Here is a 23,587-nt window from a genome sequence, read left to right on the forward strand (position 1 = left end):
AGAAGCTTGCCCCAAAGCATGCACCCAGGTCGAGCGGCAGTAGTCGAACTCGGGCTGGCCTAGATCAGGTCCTGTTGGTCCACAGTCGGTGGAGACCCCCAGGGCCCACACTCCGACTTTCTACCTTCTGACTCTCCTTCTCTCTCCACAGCCTTGGCCCCGGGGGCCCCACTGAGCGAGCGGCATGTGGCCCCCCCAGGCCTGCCCAGCATCCTTCTGCCCGCTGCCCAGCCCCCCCAGGAGGCCCTGACGCCCTGGGGCACTTCTGCTGTGCACAGGACCACGTGGGGGTTTGCCATGGTGACATAAAGGGGTGCGGAGGAAGGAAGGAGCGCAACCAGCCGTGGACTGCGCCCCTGGCTGGGAGGAAGAGCCAGGGCCCGGATCCTCCTCTCCCCTGCCCACTGCGGGCCTCACTCACTGAGTCTCTCTGAATCTCTTGGCCGGTGGACAGCTCGGGCATCTCCTCCTGCGTGGGGCCTTGGGGCAGGCCGGGGCCCTGGTGGCCACGGTCTGGGGGCCAGGATGCCCGCCCTGGCACGCCTCCGCAGGTTGTGTCGGCACGTGTCCCCGCAGGCCGTCCTTTTCCTACTGTTCGCCTTCTGCCTGTTCAGCGTTTTTGTCTCGGCCTACTACCTTTATGGCTGGAAGCGGGGCCTGGAGCCCTCGGCGGACGCCCCCGAGCCTGACTGTGGGGACCCTCCTCCTGTGGCGCCCAGCCGCCTGCTGCCGCTCAAGCCCATCCAGGCGGCCACCCCTTCCCGCACGGACCCTTTGGTGCTGGTGTTTGTGGAGAGCCTCTACTCGCAGCTGGGCCAGGAGGTGGTGGCCATCCTGGAGTCCAGCCGCTTCAAGTACCGCACGGAGATTGCACCGGGCAAGGGCGACATGCCCACACTCACTGACAAGGGCCATGGCCGCTTCGCCCTCATCATCTATGAGAACATCCTCAAGTACGTCAACCTGGATGCCTGGAACCGGGAGCTGCTGGACAAGTACTGCGTGGCCTACGGCGTGGGCATCATTGGCTTCTTCAAGGTACGCGGGGGCAGGTCTGAGCAGTGAGGAGCTCCAGCTGAGCTCGATTCTCATCCCACACTCGCTGGCTGAGTTCCTGACTTTCCCATCTGTACAATGGGGGTAATGACAGCGCCTCCTCCCAGCTTGCTGGTCGTGAAGGGTGAGCGGGTGAGTGTAGATAAGGTGCTTGGGGCACATGGTGCCTCGTGCCTGGTAGGTGCCTTTTAAGTATTAGCTTTATTAGGAGCATTGCCTGCGTTGCACAGGCCTTGCACGCTGCTGGCCCACTCTTAAGAGTGGCCCTAGGGATGGGGTGCAAGGGAGAAGAGCATGTGCTCTGCTGGGTCATTCAAAACCTGTCACGGCAGTTCTCCCAAGGGCGGGGGTATGTCCCTGTTTTGCAGATGGGCAAACCAAAGCTCAGGAGGGTAAAGTTAGGTTACAGGAAGCTGTGCTGCCTGTAAGTGAGAGAGCCAGGCTCTGAGCCCAGATTTAGATGGTTGGGGCTCTGGGTCCTATACCATTTCCTCTTGGCTGTGGAGGGGTATATGGAGTTCATGCACCCCTTGGACCAGAGCCATTTTGCGTTGGAAGAAGGAGGGGAAAGAAATCCCAGAGGACAAGTGAGCTACTCTGGGCTTGGTGGGGTACCCGGAGCGACTGCTGGGACCACGGTCCTTTCTGAAATTGTCATGGAGAAGCTGTCCTTGGGGAGGAGATTGGGGACAGCCGGATAGGAGACCCAGAGGCTATGGCCAGAGAACTCTGAACTGCAAGGTGGGTGACTGGGACTAGCTGGGTGCTTGAGGGTGTTTGTTCCTTCATTCAGCAAATATTTACGAAGTGCCTACCATGTTTAAGTTCTTCGGTGGACACTGGGGACACAGTGGTGATCGAAGTGTGCCAAGTCCCTGCGATTGTGCTGCTGACATTTCTGTGCAATGGGTGGGGTGGGTGACTAGACAGTGAGCAAATGAACATACCAGGTGGCAGGTGGTGATAAGTACAAAAAAAAAAAAAATAAGCAGGAAAGGGCATGTGGATGATGGGTATGGGCAGTGATGCTGGTTTTGATAGACTGGCCAGAGACGTTTTCTTTGATTAGGTGACTGGAAGGGCATGAGAGGAGCCCATGGCTCTGTGCAAAGGGCCTTCCAGGCAGAGGAGATAGTAAACACACAAGCCCTTGTGTGGCGTGAGTGGAGAGAGGAGCAGGAGATGGGTCAGAAGTAGCCGTGTGCGCCGGTGGCTACTCGTTCGTGCCCAGGCGTTGGTGGCACAGCTGCGCCCTGGCCCTGTGCCCTGTGCTGGGGGGACTGTGGTCTAGATGAGGGTGTCTTACGGTGTGTTCTTTCACGCACTAATGGAGCAGGACGCTCTGCCACTAGAAAAGGTTTTGTGGGCCAAGAAATTGAAGGCCCTTAGGAGTCGTGCAGTGGACCAACCTGGTGAGCTTTGTTCCCCAGCTGGCTTGATGACAAAACCCTTTATTTCACATCTCAGCATCTGGGAAACACTGGCCTGGTTTATGGCTGGGCAGTGGCGTAGCGTCAGACGGCTTCATTGTCTGCTTTCCCTTTGCTCCTGGACTGTGTTCCGTTCCTGCCACGAACTTCATTATGCTTGATGCAGAGCCCCACGCCTGAGAAACGTCGGCGTGGCTGACAGTTATCGAGTGCTCATGCACAGCCCCACACATGCTATGCACTTTATGTGAGCTAACACATTTGGCACTCATAAACCATCCTCCAAACCAGGCGGAGGTCATCCTGATTTGAGAGAGAAGAAAACTGAGGCACGGAGGGGCAAAGCAATGTCCCCGCACTCAACACCTCTAATGAGCATAGGTGTAGGATTTGAACCTAGGTGATCTGGTTCTACAGACTTTATTCCCAACACTGGGATGGGTCCAGGAGCATTGAAAACCACGTATTTAGTAGCATTTGCACCAGAGCCCACGCCCAGTGCCCAGAGCTCCCCTGGTTTCTGGGGACCAGTCTGTGGACTCTGGTCATTGGGCGCAGTGGGTACAACAGAGCTGGGATCCTCTTAGGCCCTGGTTCCTTGCTATACAGAAGGTGAACATTTGGCCCAGGGAGGGGCAGTGGTATGCCGAGTCTCCTGTGGGGCCTGTGGTCGCTCCAGTGCTCCATGCTCTTTCCACCCTTCTGTGTAAAACAAGACTCCTCCTTGGTTTTCATCAGGGGCCGGTGACTTTCCATTCCGACTGGAGCCATCTGGTGGTCAAGCTGCATGTTTCTGCTCTTCTGCAAGAAACATGCAGGTTGGGGGTTGGGACTCCAGGGGTCTGGAAGAGCTCACTTTCTAATGCCCACAGCACTGGACTCCGTGGTCAGTGGGAGAGCAGGGGCTGGAGAGTCCAGACTGTGGGTCAGTTCTTTCTGTCACTTACAGACAGAGTGACCTTGGGCAGGATATTCAGCCAGTCTGTGAAACGGGGCCAATCACAGCACCCGCCTTTGTTGCGCCACATTGAAGACAGGACAGTGGACAGGAAGCACTAGCACAGTGCTTGGTACCCAGAGCCACCAGGAAGTGGCAGCTGGCTGGCCTTGCACACACGACTGGGGGTGGATGTCTGTCTTGTGGCTCAGCCAACATGTGCCCCTGAAGTCCCTGAGGGCGGAGTCGGTCTTCGTCTGTAGCCCTGTTTCCTGGCTCAGCCTGGCAGCTCCAGGTTCCCCCGGGTTGAGCACATCCTGGCAGAGGCCTGACAAGGGCCACTAATGCTTTCTGTGCACACTTGTGTGTGTGTGTGTTAAGTTACCTCAATCGTGTCTGACTCTTTGCGACCCCATGGACTGTAGCCTGCCAGGCTCCTCTGTCCATGGGGATTCTCCAGGTAAGAATACTGGAGTGGGTTGCCACGTGCTCCTCCAGGGGACCTTCCAGACCCAGGGATCAAACCCCTGTCTCTTTTGTCTCCTACAGTGGCAACTGGAGTCTTTACCACTAGTGCCACCTGGGAAGCCCTGTTTGTACGCTTACTCTGTGCCGCACCCTCAGCTCGTTGCCTTGCAGGCCTTGTTGTTCAGTTGCTCAGTCATGTCCAACTCTTTGTGACCCTATGGACTGCAGCACACAGCACGCCAGGCTTCCCTGTCATTCACCATCTCCCAGAGATTGCTCAAACTCATGTCCATTGAATCGATGACACCATTCAATCATCTCATCCTCTGTCATCCTCTTCTCCTCCTGCCTTCAATCTTTCCCAGCATCAGGGTCTTTTCCAAAGAGTCACCTCCTCCCATCAGGTGGCCAACGTGTTGGAGCTTCAACCTAAGCGTCAGTCCTTCAAATGAATATTCAGGGTTGATACCTTTAACATTGACTGGTTTGATTTTCTTGCTGTCCAAGGGACTCTCAAGAGTCTTCTCCAGCACCACAGTTCAAAAGCATGAATTCTTCAGTGCTCAGCTCTCTTTATGATCCAAAACTCACATTCATACATGACTACTGGAAAAACCATAGCTTTGACTAGACGGACTTTTGTTGGCAAAGTAATGTCTGTGCTTTTGAATACCATGTCTAGATTTATCATAGCCTTATTTCCACAGAGCAAGCGTCTTTTAAGTTCGTGGCTGCTGTCCCCATCCCCAGTGATTCTGGAGTCCAAGAAAATAAAGTCTGTCACTGTTTCTACTTTTTCCCTATCTTTTTGCCATGAAGTGATGGGATGGATGCCGTGATCTTAGTTTTTCGAATGCTGAGTTTTAAGCCAGCTTTTTCACTCTTCTCTTTTACTTTCATCAAGAGGCTCTTTACTTCCTCTTCGCTTTCTGCCATTAAACTGGTACCATCTGCATGTCTGAGGTTGTTGATATTTCTCCTGGCAATCTTGATTCCAGCTTGTGAGTCATCTAGGCCAACTTTTCACAGGATGTACTGTGACAGTATACAACCTTGATGTACTCCTTTCCCAGTTTTGAGCCAGTCCATTGTTCCATGTTTGGTTCTGTTGATTAAAGGTGGTCTGGTATTCCCATCATTTTAAGAATTTTCCACAGTTTGTGATCCAAACAGTCAAAGGCTTTACCATAGTCAATAAAGCAGAAGTAGCTTTTTTTTTTTTTTTAAATTCCCTTGCTTTTTCTAAGATCCAACGGATGTTGGCAGTTTGATCTCTGGTTCCTCTGTCTTTTTTGGATCCAGCTTGAACACCTGAAAATTCTTGGTTCACATACTGCTGAAGTCTAGCTTGAAGAATTTTGAGCATAATCTTGCTAGCATGTGAAATGTGCAGTTGTGTGGTAATTTGAACATTCTTTGGCATTGCCCTTCTTTGGGATTGGAATGAAAACTGACCTTTTCCAGTCCTGTGGCCACTGCTGAGTCTTCCAAATTTGCTGACATATTGAGTGCAGCACTTTAACAGTATCATCTTTTAGGATTTGAGATAGCTCAGCTGGAATTCCATCACCTCCACTATCTTTGTTCATAGTGAGATTTCCTAAGACCCACCTGACTTCACATTCCAGGATATCTGGCTCTAGGTAGGTGATCACACCATCGTGGTTATTTGGGTCATTAAGACCTTTCTTGCACAGTTCCTCTGCGTATTCTTGCCACCTCTTCTTCTTCTCTTCTGCTTCTGTTAGGTCCTTGCTGTTTTTGTCCTTTATTGTGCCCATCTTTCCATGAAATGTTCCCTTGGCATCTCTAATTTTCTTGAGATCTCTAGTCTTTTTGTTGTATTCCTTTATTTCTTTGCATTGTTCATTTACGAAGGCTTTCTTATCTCTCCTTGCTATTCTTTGAAACTTTGCATTCAGTTGAGTATATCTTTTCCTTTCTCCTTTGCCTTTCTCTTCTCTTCTTTTCTCAGCTATTTGTAAGGCCTCCTCAGACAGCCACTTTGCCTTCTTGCATTTCTTTTTCTTAGGTATGGTTTTGGTCACTACCTCCTGTACAGTGTTACAGACCTCCGTCCATAGTTCTTGAGGCATTCTGTCTACCAGATCTAATCCCTTGAATCTATTCATCAGCTCCACTGAATAACCAGAAGGGCTTTGATTTAGGTCATACCTAAATGTTCTAGTGCTTTATCAAATATATCACTTTATCAGATATATCACCTATCACTTCATAGGTCCTGTGAAGTGAGTACTTTGTTTTTAGGTGAGGAATTGAGGCTCCAAAAGTAACATGGCTGTCTAGACTGACACAGCTCGTAAGTCTGAGCCAAGATTGAGCCAGCATGCTCAGTTCTTCTAACCCACTTGTAGGAGCAAACTAACCGATGGCTGTGAGACCTGAGGCCCTAAGAAGTAGTGCCTTGGGAAGCAGGGCCCTGAGGTTCCCAAGGTCATGCAACCAGTTACTCTCAGTCGGTACTGCTGCTGCTGCTGCTGCTAAGTTGCTTCAGTCATGCCCGACTCTGCGACCCCCTAGACGGCAGCCTACCAGGCTCCCCTGTCCCTGGGATTCTCCAGGCAAGAATACTGGAGTATTGCCATTTCCTTCTCCAATACATGAAAGAGAAAAGCAACTCTTAGCGACCCCATGGACTGCAGCCCACCAGGCTCCTCTGTCCATGGGATTTTCCAGGCAAGAGTACAGGAGTGGGGTGTCATGTACTAGGCCTTCCCATTCCTGGGTCAGGGCTATTCCTTCCTCTGCCTGGTGACCCCACTGGAAGACTTGGTGTCTCCTGTGTGGGTCCCCAGTGCTGAAGAACAGGAGGGATTCCCCTCCCTTGGGGCGAGGCCCACAGTGGGAGTTCAGTCTCTGCCATGCTTATGCTTACTTTCCCTTCCCTTCCCAGATGGTTGCTTTCACTGCAGGCTGGGGTGGACAGCCAGTGACTTGGCTCTCTCCCTTCCTCGCCGTGTCCTAGCTGGCCAGCTGCCTGAGCTGCCAGCGCCTGGCAGTCAGTTCAGGATCGGGGCTTTGAAATGGGATCCCCCAGTGCCTGTGGTCCACTGTGGCCTCCCCGGCCACAGCAGGTGATAGACAGGGTCTGAGATGTCACTGGCCCCCACTGCCTTTGTCCCCGGTGCTGGCTTAACAGTCCTGGGGACCCTGGGGCTGGGGGAAGGGCCTCTCAATTTGGGACTCTCATCACAAGGGTGGGGAGTTGGCAGGTGTTCCTGGTGTGTGGAGAGTGGAACACAGGCCCCTTACCTCAGCTTGTGAGGCCAGGGCCCTCCAGAGCCTTCACGGGAATTACAGAAAAGCAGTTTTGCGTGGAGGTTATTACTGAAAGGTGCCCTGGCACAAGGCTTGGCCCTCAGCAAGTGTCCTTGCACGGCGCTCACAGGCCAGCTCTCCAGGGCGGCCCAGCGCACCACCCTGCCTCCCTCTCCAACCTCATTTGGCGCCCTTTGTCCACTCTTGCTTTGTCCCACCCCACACAGTGGCCAGATGGACCTTTAAAATGCAAATAGGAACCTGTCATCCCTCTGTTCAGATCCCTTTGATGGAGTCTGTTGGCTTCCCAGTGCCACTTCCAGCCTCCAGGGTCCTGCAGGTCTGGCCCCAGCTGACCTTTCTGCCTCTTCTCCCTGTTGATCACTCTGCTGGCCTTTCCATGTTCCTTGACTGTGCCACACTCTCTCCCATCTCAGGACCTTTGCACTTGCTGTTCTTTGAACTTGGCTCCTACTTCTGCCCTAGTTGACACTTACTCATTCTTTAAATCTTAGTTCAGAAGTCTGTTTCCTAGCGAAGCCTCTCTTGAGCTAGCTGACTATGCTCAGTTACCTACTCTTCTAGAGCTCTGAGCCTCTTCTGTGTAGTTGTGCCACATTGAAGTTTTATGTACATTTCTGCTATTTTGATTTCTCTCTCTCTTCTCTGCTTGCCTTTATAGTTCATAAGGGCAGGAGCAGTGTCTGTTTTTCTCACCACATGCCTGTTACTTAACACAGTGCCTGGAATAGTGAATAATTGTGGGATAAACAAATGAAACGTGTAATGAATAGCTGTCATGTGCCAGGTATTCGGGATCTGTCTGTTCTTTCTTTTTAAAAATTCAGTTACTCATCAAATATGCCTTTTCTCCCACTGGGTGTCAAGCCTGTGCTGGCACCAGGAATCCAAGGTAGAAATGACATCGTCCCTGCCCTTGAGAGGGCGTGGACTGGCAGGGAGACTCTGAACAGATAGTGCCGCAGCCGAGGTGAGAAGTGCTGCAGCTGAGGCTTTAATGTGGTCCCAGGGATGAGAAGAGAGGAGATGCTTTGGGTTTTGAAGGATGAGCAGGAGTTTGTCAGGCCAAGAAGACTCAAAGGAGGTGGCACAGGGACAAAGACAGATTGTACTACAACCAGAGGAAGGTGACTGGGAGGGTGAAGGACAAGGGGCAGGGGCTGTGAGTCCAGGGAAGAGGAAGGAGAGGGTGCTTTGGGTACTGTCTGAAGGTCCCCAGAGAGCTGGCAGCGGTGGATCCTGGGAGGAGACAGAGGCACCGGGAGCTGGACTCCTGTGGGGCATGGCCTCGGGAGTGCTGGGGCGTCTAGGGGTTGGGAGCACTCTGCGGCGGAGTGTCTACTCCTGCACCCCCAGCAGTTTCCTGCTCCCCCAGCAGTCTCCTGCTCTCTGATCTCTTCTCCATGGGCATTCACCCAGGCTTTCTCCTGAAGAAAAGATGGTGTGGCAAAAGCCAGCTTGGAAAGCCCAGGCAGGAAGCCTGGTGGTCAGGTGGGTGGGCTCTGGGGTCAGCCATGTGGCTGTGCATTGCGGCTCATCCTGACCACTGTGTGACCCAGGATGGCACCGCGCTCGGAGCCTCGGTGTCCTTGCCTGTGAAGCGGGATGACAGAGGCTAATGTGAAGACTGAAGGAGCGATGGTGATGCTGCCAGTCCTGTTCTGATCACTTTGCCAGGATTAATGCTCACTCTCCTCCACCAGCCCTGAGGGACTTGCTGCCATTCTTGGCCATGTTTTATAGCAGAAGAAACTGAGGCGTGGGGAGGTTACATAACTTCCTCAAGGTCAGGCAGACTGGTGGCAGAATCTGTGCGCTCCACTGCTAGCTTTCCCATGTGTGATTTTGGACAGGTTACCTAGCCTTTCTGGGACTGGTCTCCTTGTCTGTATAACGGAGATGCCTCCATCGTGGGGCTGCTGGGAGGATTACAGGGCCTCTTCACGTGAAGTATGCGAGCCTGGTTCCTGGCTTTGAGAAGCCGTCCCGTGTGTGAGCTGGTGTGGTACTGAGATGGGCAGAGTGGGGTGTGCTATGTTCACAGAGGCTCAGGAGTGTGATGAGGCCTCCAGGAATGAGAGCGGGTACTGCTGACATTACTGTTCTCTGCCCATCTCAGTATTACACCTGAGATTCCATGGTCCCGGGGGGCTGTGGATCTGATGGCTGTCTTTCCCCTCCCCTCCTTTCCCCTCCCTGCTGCAGGCCAATGAGAACAGCCTGCTGAGCGCACAGCTCAAAGGTTTCCCCCTGTTCCTGCACTCGAACCTGGGCCTGAAGGACTGCAGCATCAACCCCAAGTCCCCGCTGCTCTATGTGACCCGGCCCAGTGAGGTGGAGAAGGGCGTGCTGCCCGGCGAGGACTGGACCGTGTTCCAGTCGAACCACTCCACTTATGAGCCGGTGCTGCTGGCCAAGACGCGCTCGTCTGAGTCCATCCCGCACCTGGGCGCGGACGCCGGGCTGCACGCCGCGCTGCATGCCACGGTGGTCCAGGACCTGGGCCTGCACGACGGCATCCAGCGTGTCCTCTTTGGCAACAACCTCAACTTCTGGCTGCACAAACTCGTCTTTGTCGATGCCGTGGCCTTCCTCACGGGCAAGCGCCTCTCACTGCCTCTGGACCGCTATATCCTGGTGGACATCGATGACATCTTCGTGGGCAAGGAGGGCACACGCATGAAGGTGGAGGACGTGAAGGTATGGCTGGGGTGCCAGCGGGGGCAGGGGAGGCCTCACCACCATCAACCTCTGCTGTCCCCACTGTGACTTTGCTCTTTGTACTCCTTTATGCTGTCCGTCCCCCTCCCTTGGCCATTTGGTTCTATTGTCTTCTTCGCAGCAGGTAGCCATTTAAAATTATTTGAAGTACTGAATATAGAGGAATTTTGCATCTGGATATGTGGGGCTCAGGAACATAACTACTGAGAGATGGGAGCTGTGCGGAGTTGTTTACCTACCTCTTAATCCAGACATGATTTTTAACTCTCAAAAATGTGTATGTCAGTATCAAAGCTCCTCCAAAACTCATAAAACAAGAATTAGAGCTTAAATCATACACAAGGCATACTTTAACTGAGCTCTGTATAAATGGTGGAAGGCATGTATTTAATTCAAAAAATGTTTACCTAACTTAACTAACTATATGTAAAAGCATTTTGCAAGCCATGAAATTTTACACGTTTCACTGTAAAAGAGACACCTACAAATTAAGACCGTTAAGCATTCTCTAAAAGACAGCTTCCGTCTACTCACTATTTTACTCAAGGTTATATGCAAAGGGAACAACATCACTTGTGTAAATGGGGAAATCAGTATCACATGCCATAAATAGAGGGCAACCATAACAATAGATCCAGTGAAAACAAAACAGGGGATTAAATTCTACTGAAGTACTGCTGCCTACTGACCGCCTGTCCTCTCTTATGTGAGATTAGTGAGAGTTAGAAATGTATTAGCACCAAACCAAGACTTTTTTTTTGATGTTAGGAGGAGGAGTGAAAGAGACTTTACAGCAATGCTTTCCTCCCATGGGTGCTATGTTGGGATTGGCTGTAGGTCCTGAAAGGGCCATAGTGGGTGGGGCCCCCTGGGTGAGGAGCAGGGGGATGTGTTGACCTTTCCTTGGTCCAGAGTGGACTCTCTGCTCCTCCTTACACCTCCAGAGGAGAAGAGCAGAGCAGAGGCTTCTGGGGAGCAGGCAGTGTCTGGGGAGTCAAGACCTGGGTTCAAGTCCCAGTCTGCCCCTAAGTGGGTGACCTGAGCACACCCCTTCCCTTGTCTGAACCTCAGCAGTGAAATGACAAGATGGGGTGGGTGGGAGGGGCCTGGATGGCTGGGGTTGGGGTCGGGGGCGTGTGCAGGTGCCAGGCTCTGAGCCCTCTGCCCCACTTTTAGGACAGGGCAGTATTGCTTTTTTTATGTGTCTGCTTCTGAGATTTCACCTCCTCAAGGGCTCCTCTGTTGGAAGAAAGTTTTGCGACAGCTCCTCTTGAGCCTTCCAGCTGAGGCTTCATACGATGCCACGATCCACCTCCAGCAAAGCAGATTACTCTGTTTTCTACCTAGGTCATTCTTCTGGTGGCCCAGCCTTGCTCTCTCCTCTGTAACTTAGGTCTTTGCTCCCTGTCCAGGATGAGTCCTTGAGAGGTCCAGTGTTGGCCCCAGAAGGAAATCAGGCTGCCAGGCTCACTGTGTCTCCCATGAACCCCAGACTTGGCCTCTTGGTTCTTATTTTCCCCATTTTTAGAGTGAGAAGAATGCTAGCAGTTTGGAGCTGTTTCTGTAGAAGAGTACCAACAGAGATGCCCTCTTCCATGCATGCAGCTCAGTGGAGACTGCCGAGCCCTCCAGCAGCCAGGTCCCATTTGCCTTAAGCATCCTTTTTTGAGTCAGAATGGACAGTTAAAAAAAATTTTTTTTTCTTCAGTCCCAAGCACTGGCGACAACTGAGCTTTTCTTTCAGAAACATGAATGTTGCCTCATTAACTTGTACAGTACGGGCTGTCCAGTACAACTTAAGTAATACCAACAGCAGCTTTTATTCAAGGCTTGGCAAGCGCCAGGCTCTGTGCTCAGCCCTTTCTATGTGTTGCCTCATCTGATCCTCACAGCAGCTTTGTGAGATGGGTATTGTTTTAAATCCCATTTTATGGAGGCAGACACTAAGATTCAGAGAGGTGAAGTGACTGGCCCAAGGCAGCACAGCTAGGGCATGGATGTCCATGAGGTAGTGCGTGGCCCCAGGAGAGCCAGGACTTTCTGTTTGCAAAGTGTTCTGATAGCAGGCTCTTCTTGCAGGTTTCCCAGCAGCCTTGCACATCATGCCTGGTAGGGACTTTTTCAGTCCCCACTCCAGAGGACAACTGAATGTTTGTTTCACAAGGGTCAGCATCCCTTCTCTGACATGCAAAGCACTGAGTGTGCCGTGCATGGAAACGCTGCATTGCTGGACACACAGTATATCTTTAGAAAAGTTGTGGTCCTTTGGTATCAGCCTTTTAGTCACCAGTGATGTGAAATCCCCCTCATTTGACAGATGAAGACATGAGGCTAACAGTGGCAGTGACTTCAGACATGACAATGCTACCATTTTTCATCATTTGCCAAAATGCCAGGCTGTTTTACATGTAGTATCTCATTTAGAGTCCCGTGAGAGAGCTGTTGTTAACCCCATTTCACACCTAGGGAAACTGAGGCCTGGAGAAGTTGCTAAACTTTCTCAAGGACACAGCAGTATCAGGCTAGGGTCTAGGCCTTGTCTTGCCGGAGGCCTGGTGGAGGTGGTGGCACAGGCTGGCTTCGTGGGAATGGGGCCTGCACAGTCACACAGGGCCCCATGCTTGGAAGATGCCCACACAAGGTGATCCTCCGCTGTTCCCTTCCTGACATTTTTAACAATTTTTGTGCAGACATCCCTATTCTTATTTTTCCTTGGGCCCTGCAGCCTTTGTAGCTGGTACTGTAGGAGCCAGACCCTTGATGTGGGCCCTCATGGGAGGAGCAGGGAGCTCCTGGCTTCCTCTCACCGCACTGTCCCCACTCTGCCTATCCTAGGCCCTGTTTGATACACAGAACGAACTACGGACACACATCCCAAACTTCACTTTCAACCTGGGCTACTCAGGGAAATTCTTCCACACAGGTAAGTGGGCCTGGCTCTGCCCCTACTCACAACTTCCACGGGCCCTCAACATCCAGACCCTCGGAGTGCAGTGCCGTGGGGACAACAGGAGGGTGCATGGGCCCACTTAGGGTCACATTTGACCTGACCCCTGTGGCCTCTGCCAGAACCAGACAGCCCACAGAGCAGTCGCAGCCCCAGGTAGAGGGCACTTGGGGGTAGCAGTGACGCGACAATAGCCCCCAGTTCGTCCCCGGCGCTCAGGCTCTGCTGCCCTGGGGTTGGGCATCTTCTCCCTCTTGTCTGTCTCACCCCCACCTTTAATATTCTTTGTACTACTTCTGCCTTACAAAGGAATTGTTGAATTATAAGAACATTTCAGAAATATATAGCAGAGAAAGTGAAAAAGCACTATAATTGTACCCCCCAGAGACGAGCACTGTCATGAGTTTATTTTCTTTCTTTTTAAAATTTTATTCACGTATAGTTGATTTACAATGTTGAATTAGTTTCAGGTGTGCAGCAAAGTGATTCAGTTATACATATATACGTGTTCATTCTTTTTTAGATTCTTTCCTCATATAGGTTACCACAGAATATCGAGTAGAGTTCCCTGTGCTGTACAGCGGGTCCTCGTTGGTTATCTGTCTTATTTATGGTCATGTGTACATGTTAATCCCATACTGCTGATTATCCCTCCCCCTCCATTTTCCCCTTTGGTAACCATAAGTTTGTTTTCCATATCTGTAACTGTTTCTGTTTCGTGACTAAGTTCATTTGTATCATTTTGTAGAAATCTGATTCCGCTTATGAGTGATATGATATTTACTTTGGCTTATTCAGTATGATAATCTGTAGTATCCCTGTGGCTGCATATGGCATTATTTCGTTCTTTTTAATGGAGCAGTAGGTACTGTCAGTTGCTCAGTCGTATCTGACTCTCTGTGATCCCATGGGCTGTGCCCGCCAGGCTCCTCTGTCCATGGGATTCTCCAGGCAAGAATACTGGAATGGATTGCCATTCCCTTCTCCAGAGGCTCTTCCTGACCCAGGAGCTGAACTTGGGTTTCCTGCATTGCAGGCAGATTCTTTACCGTTTGAGCTACTACATGTGCCTCTTCTTTATCCGTTCCCCTGCTGGTGGACGTTTAGGTGGTTTCCTTGGCTCAGCTGTTGTAAATAATGCTGCAGTGAACATTATGGTGCATGTATCTTGTCAAATTATGGTTTTCTCTGAATATATGCCCAGAACTGGGATTGCTGGATCATATGGTAGTTCTATTTTAGTTTTTTAGGAAACCTCCATAACATTCTCCCTAGTGGCTATACCAGTTTACATTCCTACCAACAGTGTAGGAGGATTCCCTTTTCTCCACACCCTCTTCAGCATTTATTGTTTGCATATTTTTTCGATTTTTTAATTGGAGGAGAATTGTTTCAGTGTTGTGGGGATCTCTGTCTTACATCAGTGCAAATCAGTCATAATTATATATATATATCTCCCCTCCCTCTTGAGCCTCCCCACTCCCTGAGCTGTTCTCCTCCTCTGCATCATCACAGAGCGCCATGCAGAGCTCCCTGTGTATGGTTCGCATGTTTTTTGATGATGGCCATTCTCACTGGTGTGAAGTGATGCATCACTGTATTTTGCTTTCCTTTTCTCTGATATTTAGTGATGTTGAGTATCTTTTCATGTGCTTTTTGGCCATCTGTATGTCTTCTTTGCAGAAATCTCTGATCTTCTGCCTATTTTTTTTATTGGGTTGTTTGTTTTTTCGACCTAGAGCTTCATGAACAGTTTTGTGTATATTTTGGAGATTAATCCCTTGTCAGTCACTTTGTTGGCAAATATTTTCTCCTATTTTGTGGATTGTCTTTCTGTTTATGGTTTCCTTTGCTGTGCAGAAACTTTTGAGTTTGAACACCATTTATTTATTTTTGTTTTTATTTTCATTACTCTGGAAGGTTAATTCAAAAAGATCTTGCTGCGATTTGTGTCAAAGTGTTCTGCCTGTGTTTTCCTCCAAGAGTTATAATGTCCAGCCTTATATTTAGTTTTTGATCCATTTTTAGTTTATTTTTGTGTCTGGTATTATTTCATTCTTTTGCATGTAGCTGTCCAGTTTTCCTAGCACCATTTATTGAAGAGACTGTCTTTTCTCCAATGTGTAGTCTTGCCTCCTTTGTTATAAGTTAATTGCGCATAGGTGCGGGGTTGTATTTCTGGGCTTTGTGTCCTGTTCTGTTGATCTATATTTCTGTCTTTGTACCAGCAGCATACGTCTTGGTGACTGTGGCTTTGTAGTGTAGTCTGAAGTCAGGGAGCCTGATCCCTCTACCTGCATTTTCCTTTCTCAGGATTGCTTTGGCTATTCAGTCTTTTGTGACTCTGTACAAATTTAAATTTTTGTTCTAATTCAGTGAAAAATGCTATTGGTAATTCAGTAGGGATTGCATTGAATCTGTAGATTGTCTTGGGTAGTGCAGTCATTTTGACAGTATTGATTCTTCCAATCCAAAAACATGGTGTATCCCTCCATATGTGTCATCTTCTATTTCTTTTCATCAGCATCTTATAGTTTTCATAGTACAGATCTTTTGTCTTCTTACATAGGTTTATACCTAGGTATTTTATTCTTTTTGATGTGATAAATGGGATTGTTTTCTTAATTTCTGTTTCTGACCTTTATTGTTCGTGTGTAGGAAAGCAAGTGATTTCTTTGTATTAATTTTGTACCCTGAAACTTTATTTACCAAATTCATCGATGAGCTGTAGTAGTTTACTAGTACCATCTTTAGGATTTTCTGTGTATAGTATCATGTCATCTGCAAACAGTGGCAATTTTACTTCTTCTTTTCCAATTTAGATTCCTTTCATTTCTTTTTCTTCTCTGATTGCCGTGGCTAGGACTTCCAAAACTATGTTGAATAAAAGTGGTGGCAGAGGACATCCTTGGCTTGTTCCTGATTTGTAGGGAATGGTTTCAGCTTTTCACTATTGAGAATGATACTAGTGGGTCTCCCACATTGTAGGCAGATGCTTTACCGGCTGAGCCACCAGGGAAGTCTGAGTTTGTCATATATAGCCTTTATTATGTTGAGGTAAGTTCCCTTTATGCCCACTTTCTGGAGTGTTTTTTTTTTTTTTTTTTTTATCATAAATGGGTGTTGCATTTTGTCAAAAGCTCTCTCTGCATCTGTTGAGATGATCATATGGTTTTTGTTCTTCAGTTTGTTAATGTGGTGTGTCACATTGATTTGTGGATATTGAAGAATTCTTGCATCCTTGAGATAAATCCCACTTGATCGTGGTGTGTGATCCTTTTAATGTATTGTTGGATTTAGTTTGTTGCTATTCTGTTGAGTGTTTTGTGTGTCTGTTCGTCAGTGATATTAGCATGTAATTTCTTTTGTTTGTGTGGTATCTTTGGTTTTGGTGTCAGGGTGATGGTGGCCTCATAAAATGAGCTTAGGAGTATTTCTTCTCTGCAGTTTTTGGGAATAGTTTCAGAAGGATAGGCGTTAACTCTTTAAATGTTTGATAGAATTTGCCTGTGTAGCCCCCTGGTTATGGACTTTTGTTTTGGGGAGTTTAAAAATCACTGTTTCAGTTTCAGCACTTGTGACTGGTTTGTTCATATTTTCTGTTTCCTCCTGGTTCAGTCTTGGAAGGTTGTGCCTTTCTAAGAATTTGTCCATTTCTTCTAAGTTGTCCGTTTTTTTTGGCAAATGGTTTTTGTGTATGCGTGTGTGGTCATCTTATGATCCTTTGTGTTTCTGTAGTGTTCATTGTTACTTCTTCATTTCTAATTTTATTGATTGGCACCCTTTGCCACTTTTTCCTTATAAGTTTGGCTAAAGGTTTATCAGTTTTGTTTTATCTTTTCAAAGAACTAGGTTTTAGGTTCATTGATCTTTTTTATTGTTTTCTTTGTCTCTATTTCACTGATTTCTGCTGTGATCTTTATGATTTCTTTTCTTTTACTAACTTTGGGTTTTGTTACTTCTTTTCACTAGTTGCTTTAGATGTAAAGTTAGGTTGTTTATTTGAGATTTTTATTGTGAGGTAAGATTGTATTTGCTGAGTCCCATAGGTTTGCTATTTTTTTATTTGTCACTTGTCTCTAGTTATTTTTTTATTACCTCTTTGATTCTTTCATTGATCCATTGGTCGTTTAGTAACATATTGTATAGTCTCCACATATTTATGTGTTTTATATTTTTTCCCCAGTAATTGATTTCTAATCTCATAGTTTTGTGGTCAGAAAAGATGCTTGATGTGATTTCACTTTTCTTAAATTTACCAAAGCTTGATTTTGGCCTATGGTGTGATCAGTCCTGGGGAATATTCCATGAATACTATAGAAGATGATCTTTTCTGTTTTCTATAAATATCAACTAAGTCTATTTGGTCTAATGTTTCTTTTAGGGCCCGTGTTTCCTTGTTGATTTTTTTCGTCTGGCTGATGATTGATGAAAGTGGGGTTTAAAGTCCCCCACTATTGTGTGTCACTGTTTCTGTTTTTATGACTATTATCATTTACTTTATATATTAAGGAGCTCCTGTTTTGAGTGCTTATATATTTACAACTTAAAAAAAAAGACAAGAAACAAGGAAGGGGGCACCATGTAATAATGATCAAGGGGTTAATCCCAAAACAATGTGTAACAATTGTTATATTCACATGCCCATTATCCTCTAAACTCTTTCCCATCCAGGCTGCCATAGAGCACTGAGCACAGTTCCATATACCATACAGTAGGATTTGGTGCTTATCCATTTTAAATATAGCGAGTGTGTTCACATGTATCCCAGACTCCCTGCAACCCCTTCTCCCTGCCCTTCACCCCTGGCAACCATAAGTCATTCTTAAGTCTGTGAGTCTATTTTGTTTTCTAAATAAGTTAGCTTGTATCCTTTCTTTTTAAATTCCCCATACAGGGAATATTATGTGGTATTTCTTTCATCTCTGTCTGATTTTCCTTACTCAATAGGAAAATCTCTTGCTGCAAATTGCATTACTTCATTCTTTTTAATGGCTAAGTAATATTCCCCGAATAGGTGTTGCACTTTTCTTTCTCCATTCCTCTGTCGATGGACATTTAGGTGGCTTCCCAGTCTTGGGTATTGTAAACAGTGGTGCAGTGGACCTGAGGTGCAGGTTTCCTTTGGAATGCTAGTTTCTTCTAGATGTGTGCTTTGGAGGAGGATTGCTGGATCATAGGGTAGTTCTATATATGGTTTTATAAGGAACCTCAGTGGTGTTCTCTGTAGTGGGTGTACCCATTTACACTCCCTCCACCAGTGTAGGGGGCTCTATTTTCTCCACACTGTCTCCAGCATTTATTGTTTGTAGATTTTTTTTATAATGGCTATTCTCACCCATGTGCAGTGGTATCTCATTGTAGTTTTAATTTCCATTTGTTTAATAATTAGTGATGTTGAACATCTTTTCACATTCTGTTGGCCATTTGTATGTCTTCTTTGAGACATGTCTGTTTAGGTTTTGGGTCCAATTTTGCATTCTGTTGTTGGCATCTTTTATATATTCTGAACATTAAACCCATAGGAGGCCTATGGTGTTCCAACATTTTTGCCCTCCTCTAGGTTGTCTTTTCACTCTTGTGAGAATGTCTTGTGATGCGTGGAAGTTTTTTATTTTTATTTTTTTTTTAAGGCCAATGTCTGATTTTCGTTGTTTTCTGTGCCTTAGGTGTCAAATCGGAGGTTCCAGCACCAAATCGAAGGTCAGGGAGATATTCAGCCTTTTTTTCTTCTACAGTTCTATAGCTTAGTTCCAAAATTTTAGGCCTTGATTCATTGTGCATTAAATTTTGTCTATGGTGTGAGGGAAGATCCACTGTAAAGGTTTTGCACATGCCATTTGTTGCATCTGCATTTCTTGCCTGGCAGATCCTATGGGCGGAGGAGCCTGGTGGGCTGCAGTCCATAGGGTCACTAGGAGTCGGACACAGCTGAGCGCCTTCACTTTCACTTTTCATTTTCATGCATTGGAGAAGGAAGTGGCAACCCACTCCCGTGTTCTTGCCTGGAGAACCCCAGGGACGGGGGAGCCTGGCGGGCTGCCAGAGTCTCTGGGGTCGCACAGCGTTGGACACGAGTGCAGCGACGTAGCAGCAGCAGCAGTGCCATTTGTTGGATCTGTTCTTGGCCCAGTGACCAGTCTTAGCACTTCTATCAGCAATCAAGTGAAATTAGAAGTGAGGGTTTGTTTCTTGGTTCTCAAGTCTATTCCATGGTCTGTATGTCTGTGCTACTGCAGTAATACACATCTGGAATACTGTTTGGCTCTTCAGTGTCCCTTGGAATTCCATGTGAATATTATGATGTTTTTACCAATTCAGAAAAAAAAAGTCAGATTGAATAGGAATGAAATGAATCTCTATTTTTACTGAATAGTATTATTATTTGAACATTACTAGGCATTCTAATATATTTAAACATGTTGTTTTCCAATTATTTAGGTTTCTTTAAGCAGTGTTTTAGAGTTTTCAGGGTAGAAGTGTTTCACCTCCTTGACTGAATTCTGAAATATTTTGTATTATGTTTAAATTTTTTTTTGGAGTATAGTTGGTATTCAGTGTTGTATTAGCTTCAGGCATACAGCAAATTGAATCAGTTAAATTATTTGTATATCTACTGTCTTTTAGATTCTTTTCACATAGGGGTTAATGCAGGGTACTAAATAGAGTTCCCTGTGCTGCATAGTAGGTTGTTACTAGTTATCTATTTTATGTAGAGTAATGTGTGTATGTTGATCCCAGTCTTCTAGTTTATCCCTTCCAGCCACCCCTCACTTTCCCTACTGGTAACCATAGGTTTGTTTTCTGTATCTGTGTTATCAATAATGGCATTTATGGCAACATTTTAGATTTTGGATATAAGTGACATCATATGATATTTGTCCTTTTCTGTCTGACTTACATCACTGGCTGTGAGAATCTCTATGTCCATCCATATTTTGTTCATTTTTATGGCTAGTAATACTCCATTGTATATATGTACCACTTCTTCTTTACCCATTTGTCTGCCAGTAGGTATCTGTGTGGCCTCCATGTCTTTCCTATTGTAAACAGAGCTGCCATGAACCCTGGGGTGCGTGAATCTTTTTGAATAATAGTTTTCTCTGGATATATGCCCTGGAATGGGATTGCTGGATCTTATGGTATTAGTAGTTCTGTTTATTGTTTTTTAAGGAACCTGTATTTTCTTCTCCATCATGGTTATACCCACCTACATTCCCACCATTCGTGTAGGAGAGTTCCCTTTTCTCATTACCCTCTCCAACATTTATTTATAGAATTTTTTTTTTAACTTTTGTATGCATTTATTTTTTGCTGTGTTTATTTCTGGACTATCAATTTTTATTTCTTTACTTTCTTCTGGGATATCTTTTTCTGCTGCACAACCTCCTCTTCTGGTTTAGGAACAATGTTTTCCTCCAGTTAGCATCATCTCAGTGTGGCAGGGAGGGCTCACTTGTGGGTCGATCTGACCATGAGTCTCTAAGTCCTGTGCTGCCTCCTGGGGTCTTTGTTCACCTGAATGTGCTCAATGACCACAGAATCTATATCTTTGCCCTTAAGTTCAGCACTCTCTGCATGTGCGTGAGCATGTGCAGTAAAAATTCGGCACTTTTTTTTGGTCACTGACCCTGCGTCCAGCCCCACTGTTTGGCCTGTGGACACCGACCAGCTCCACGCTGGAATGATGGAATGGCACACATCGCTTGTTTACTGTGACATCCTTCAGATACTTGGTGGCTTTTCAGATACGCATACACTTAATGGCCTGGGTGGTTTCTCGAGTGTTCTTAAAGTGAACACAAAGATTTGAACCTCTTGATCTGCATGATTTGTGGGGTTTTCTGGGTCAAGTGTCTTGTGCTCCATTTTTAGAGATCACTTCAGACCCCATTGGTTTTATGATGATGGCCATTGTGACCTGTATGACAAGACATCTCATTGTAGTTCTGATTTCCATTTCTCTAGTATTGGTGGTATTGAGCATCTTTTCATTTGCTGTTGGCCATTTGTATGTCGTCTTAAGAGAAATGTCTGTTCAGATTTTTGGACCACTTTTAAATTGTGTTCTTGGCATCTTAAACCCGTAGCAGGCCTCTGGTTTGTAAATATTTCTGCCAACCTCTAGTTGTCCTTTCACTCTCATGAGAATGTCCTGTGACACATGAAAGTTTTTAACTTTTTTGATGACCAGTGTATATAATTTTCATTGTTTTCTGTGCCTTTGGTGTCACATTTTAGGACCCATAACCCAGGCCATTGTCATGGAGATGCGTGTCTGTTTTCATCTGTGGTTCTTAGCTTAGGCTGAGGGTTTCTTTCTGTGTTCCAGGTAAACTCTATGGTTTGTATGTCTATTTGAATGCAGTAGCACACTTTCGCAAGGTAAATTTGACTCTTGAGCATCCCTTGAAATTCCAAATAAATATTAGGAATTTTTCTTCCACTTCAGGGGAAAAAAAAGTCTCTGATTGAATAGGAATGAAATGAATCTGTATATTGGGCTGACTGCTGCTGCTGCTAAGTCGCTTCAGTCGTGTCCGACTCTGTGCGACCCCATAGATGGCAGCCCACCAGGCTCCCCCGTCCCTGGGATTCTCCAGGCAAGAACACTGGAGTGGGTTGCCATTTCCTTCTCCAATGCATGAAAGTGAAAAGTGAAAGTGAAGTCACTCAGTCGTGTCTGACTCTTAGCGACCCCATGGACTGCAGCCCACCAGGCTCCTCTTTCCATGGGACTCCCCAGGCAAGAGTACTGGAGTGGGGTGCCATTGCCTTCTCCATATTGGGCTGACTAGTATTGTTACTTGAGCAAGAGTAAGCATTCTAATATTTAAACATGGGTTGCTTTCCAATTATTTAGGTCTTCCTTAAGCAATGTTTTTGAGTTTTCAAGGTAGAAGCTTTTCATTTTCTTGATTGAATTCTGAAATATGTTATATTATGTTTAAATTTTTATTAGAGTTTAGTTGGTATACTGTGTTGTATCAGTTTCTGGCATTCAGCAAAGTGAATTAGATCTGTACCTGTATGCACTCTGTTATAGATTCTTTTCACATAGGGATTAATGCAGAATACTGAATAGAGTTCCCTGTGCTATATAGTAGGGCCTTATTGGTTATTTGTTATACAGATATAGTATAGATATATTAGTGTGTATATGTTGATCCCAGTCTCCTAATTTATGCCTCCCAGCCACCCCTCACTTTCCCCTCTGGTAACTATAGGTTTATTTTCTATATCTGTGACTCTCTATGTTGTAAATAAGTTCATTTATACCAACTTTTTAGATTTTGCATGAGTGATATCACATGATACTTGTCATTTTGTGTCTGACATATCACTGACTGTGAGAAGCTCCTGGCCCACCCACGTTGCTGTAAATGGCAGTATTTCGTTCATTTTTATGACTAAGACTCCATCGTGTATGTGTACCGCTTCTGCTTTACCCATTTGTCTGTCAGTGGATACTTAAGTTACTGCCGTATCTTGGCCATTGTAAACAGTGTTGCAGTGAACCTTGGCATCCATGTATCTTTTTGAATAATGGTTTTCTCTGTACTCTTGCCTGGAAAGTCCCATGGACGGAGGAGCCTGGTGGGCTGCAGTCCATGGGGTCGCTGAGTCGGACACGACTGAGCAACTTCACCTTCACTTTTCACTTTCATGCTTTGGAGAAGGAAATGGCAACCCGCTCCAGTGTTCTTGCCTGGAGAATCCCAAGGATGGGGGAGCCTGGTGGGCTGCCATCTCGGGGGTCGCACAGAGCCGGACACGACTGAAGCGACTCAGCAGCAGCAGCAGCTGGATATATGTCTTTGAGTGGGATTGCTGGCTCATATGGTAGTTCTGTATACAGATTTTTAAGGAACCTGAATATTCTTCTCCATCATGGTTGTATCCATTTACATTCACACCAGTAGTGTAAGAGAGATCCCTTTACTCCTCACCCTCTCCAGCATTTATTGTTTGTAGATTTTTTGATGATGGTCGTTCTTTGTTTTTTTTTTTTTTTACCTTTTTATTTTGTATTGGAGTGTAGCCGAATAGCAATGTGATAGTTTCAGGTGGCTAGCAAAGGGACTCAGCCATACATATAAATGTATGCATTCTCCCCAAACTCCCCTCCCATCCAGGCTGCCATGTAACACTGAGCAGAGTTCCATGTGCTACATTATAGGTCCTTGCTGGTTATCCATTTAAACTATAGCAGCGTGTACTTGTCTATCCCAAACTAGTCATACCCTCTATCCTTCCCGCCTGGGAGTTACAGGTTCATCCTCTCAAGCCTGTGATTCGGTTTCTGTTTTGTAAATGAATTCATTTGTATCATTTCTTTCTAGATTCCACATACAACAGATGTTATGTGATATTTCTCCTGTGTGTTACTTACTGTATGACAGCCTCTAGTTCCATCCATGTTGCTGCCAATGGCATTGTTTCATTCTTTTTAATGGCTGAGTAGTATTTAATTGTACATGTACCACATCTTCTTTATCCATTCCTGTCAGTGAACATTTAGGCGGCTTCCGCGTTTGGGCTATTGTAACAGTGCTACAGTGAACGCTGCAGTGCATCTGTCTTTTAGAGTACTGTTTTTTTCCCGGATATATGCCCTGGAGTGGGATTGCTGGATCATATCGTACATAGTTCTATACATAGTTTTTTAAGGAACCTCTATATTCTTCTTCACCATGGTTGTACCCATTCACATTCCCACCTGTAGTG

General features: G+C 46.5%; 1 protein-coding gene across 7 annotated transcripts in view; it reads left to right on the forward strand.

Annotated features, from left to right (window-relative positions):
* The window catches only part of NDST1 (N-deacetylase and N-sulfotransferase 1), an 87,935-nt gene that overhangs the window by 29,359 nt on the left and 34,989 nt on the right, over positions 1-23,587 (forward strand). For 6 of the 7 annotated variants that reach the window (XR_015167743.1, XR_015167744.1, XM_086412452.1 and 3 more), the window contains 3 exons: positions 152-1,038; positions 9,397-9,891; positions 12,748-12,835. Coding sequence is in view for 4 of the 7 variants with exons in the window: in XM_086412452.1 (XP_086268578.1) it covers positions 526-1,038; positions 9,397-9,891; positions 12,748-12,835 (1,096 nt within the window). In the remaining 3 variants the exon portion in view is untranslated. Of the gene's footprint in view, positions 1-151; positions 1,039-9,396; positions 9,892-12,747; positions 12,836-23,587 lie in introns of those variants that run through there. The other variant, XM_086412456.1, reaches the window with a different exon arrangement.

Source organism: Bos grunniens, chromosome 7 (assembly GCF_055505025.1).
Source record: "Bos grunniens cultivar Pamir isolate PY7600 chromosome 7, Bosgru_T2T1.0, whole genome shotgun sequence".
NCBI lineage: Eukaryota > Metazoa > Chordata > Mammalia > Artiodactyla > Bovidae > Bos > Bos grunniens.